The 2689-nt window shown below is 38.3% G+C and overlaps 1 protein-coding gene across 1 annotated transcript in view; it reads right to left on the reverse strand.

Annotated features, from left to right (window-relative positions):
* PCLO (piccolo presynaptic cytomatrix protein) overlaps positions 1–2689 on the reverse strand; it is a 767182-nt gene that overhangs the window by 173005 nt on the left and 591488 nt on the right. Inside the window, exons 11-12 of the mRNA XM_019509333.1 lie at positions 1641–1749; positions 930–997 (exon numbers count right to left, since the gene is read on the reverse strand). Coding sequence (XP_019364878.1) covers positions 930–997; positions 1641–1749 — 177 coding nt within the window. The remainder of the gene's footprint in view (positions 1–929; positions 998–1640; positions 1750–2689) is intronic.

The raw sequence follows: 2689 nt of genomic DNA on the forward strand, positions 1-2689 counted from the left end.
GATCCTCGTTGGGATTACCTTCCTTTGGGCTTGGAGGTTACAGATGATCAGACAATGACTCAGCTGAAGGACTAGCCTATGTTTCTGATAGCACATCTGTGGCTTCTGTTTTGTTAGGAATCTGTATTTTGCTATATGAGAAGAGTGAATCTCAATCCTTGACTCAAACCTTAATCAAGTCACTGCTTCAGGCAAATTTGTGCAAAAAGAAAAGAACTCAAAAAAGGTTGTGAAAATGAAACAGGCTCATAATTGTGGAATGGAAAGCATAAATATATATATATATTTTTTTAGCAATTTAGAAATGGAGTCCCAGACCGTCAAAAGTAGTTAGGTGACTAAATCCTACTTAGGCCTGTAAGAGGATACCTAAATTGTCATCGCTTCTTTGGTTCTGCCACAGTCTGGGCAACTCATGTAGTATTTATGCTCCAGTTCCTAATCCATCCAAACAGGAGCAATAATACCCACTTCCATCCTACGGAGGTGTTGAAGGAAAATTCATTATTATGTATGAGGTGCTCTGTTGCTACAGCACAGAGGCTTTAGACTAACTAGCTTGGGGACTGATGTTTCCAGAGCAGCACAAAACACGGACTATAAACCTCACCAGAGAAGCTGGGTAACTACTTGGTCAGTAAACCTGCAATAAGCTCTGCGCTACTGAAGTTTCCCTGGTGCCTACCTGTATCTGGAGGGAGGTGGCTTAAAGCTAGTTCAGTTCTATCTCAGTAAGCTGTAATCTAGCTGTGACCACGTATAAGTCAGACACCTAAAAACCTTTGAAGATCTGGGCTTGAAAGTCACATCATAGACATCTCATATGAGTTTCTGTATGTGCTTAAATTGCAAATAACCCTTGTCTACGTAACTCATAATTTTTAGCCACGGTGCTTATGGAAAGGGGAAGCAAATCCCCTTTCACTTACCAGCTTTTACTGGATCATGCAGCTCCAGGTGCTGGGGATTCTCAGAATCTGAGAGCATGTTGAGGTCCCTACAGAAAGCAATGAGAAGCCTGAGACAAAAGAAAATCTTTCTCTTGTACCCTCATTATTTTATTAGGTAGATAAATGAGAAGTGGTTAATGATAGAAAGCAGCTCCCAAGCATGGCCCCTTCTTAGCTGATACACATTTGCAATGCTGTTAAAGTCAAAGAGCTGAGGAAAAAGGTTCTTTTAAGGTGAAATCTTTAATGGATTGAATGTAAGTTTATACTGAAATACATACATGTTTCTCATGGTATTTAAATGAATTACTGCTTCCAGCTAAATGCAATGTGTTTCAATAGAAGTCACAAAGGGCTAAATTCTCATCTCCCTACACTGGCTAACCCCAATTAATTCAATGGGATGTGATTAGAGGATAATTTACCCTGAAAAGGGAAACATCATCATTAATGCAAACATGGTTAGGTAAAAATCTGCCTTAACGCATCAGGTTGTTGGGTTTTTTTTCAATTATTTTTAACAGAAAAAATAAATACAAACTTCAAAACTTGCACTGAACTCTTTTTTCTAGTTATTTACCCATATAAAAGTCTTTCACACAAGCAAAGGTTCCACCTTAACAATTGTAAATCAAAAAGAAGCCATGAAAAGCCAAAAAAATGGAAACAGAAAGATGGGGAAAAACTCACAGTCTTACACATATTTCTGCTTCCCCACTTTGTTGACTAATGATACTCTGGACTTCTTCGTAAGTTTTCCCAGTCAAGGGGATGCCATTCCATTCCAATACCTGCATTCCTAGGAAGGCAAAATAGCATGGGATTAAACTTTATCACCCAGTTTTCAACAGGAGCATAAGATTTTCAGGATGCTTACAGCATATGATTTAAAATGAAATGAAGAGAACCAGGTTGAAATGGTCTATTACATTCGCAAAGATCTTTCCATAAACACTAAAAAAATGTTGGATTTAGTGATAGCTTACCGTTCTAACTAGTTTGCCTGAAAAGGAAGATGTTACTCTATAAATAAAATTGACTGAACATACTTCTGACTCTAAATTTGTACTCTACAGTCTTGAGTTGCACAAAAGTGAAAGATTTATATAATGCCAAAACCACATGCATAGAATACGTATCAGACACTTTTCTGGCCAGTCAACATCTTGAAGGCTTCTGCTGGCATGCCATATTTGCTGGCAAAGTGACACTGAATAGCTGTGGCTAGAAATGGAATACCAGACATGCTTTATGGGAGAGACCGGTAATGCTGGACTATTTTGTATATCTGGTCAATTTAGCAGAAAAAGAACAGTTAAAGGACCAAATCAATGAAGATAGGCTTATTAGCTTCAAGTGAAGACCATGCTCAAATGTCTGATACCAGTTGTGCTATCTTGGATCCTGAACAAGTTCAGAAACGTATTCTGCTTGCTTATCCTTCCTCATGAGATGATAACACTGGGGGAGAGACATCTACTGGGTACATGAATTAAGAGCCAGGTTGAACAGAGTGACCTAAATATTTACATTATCATACTTGTTTCTACTAACTGTCATGAGGCCTAATCCAAAGACTTCTCTTGGGAAATAATTTCATGAGCTGGCCCACTGAATTCCCAGGAATGAATCATTATGTTTGCCACTAAGTCTTGTAGCCTCAAAGGTCTTCATGAATTACTTGGGAGACCTGACAATATACTCAGATGGCACATTTTGTTTGGCTACTGTGAATTATT

This window comes from Gavialis gangeticus, unplaced genomic scaffold (assembly GCF_001723915.1).
Source record: "Gavialis gangeticus isolate Ggan-Ray unplaced genomic scaffold, GavGan_comp1, whole genome shotgun sequence".
Lineage (NCBI taxonomy): Eukaryota > Metazoa > Chordata > Crocodylia > Gavialidae > Gavialis > Gavialis gangeticus.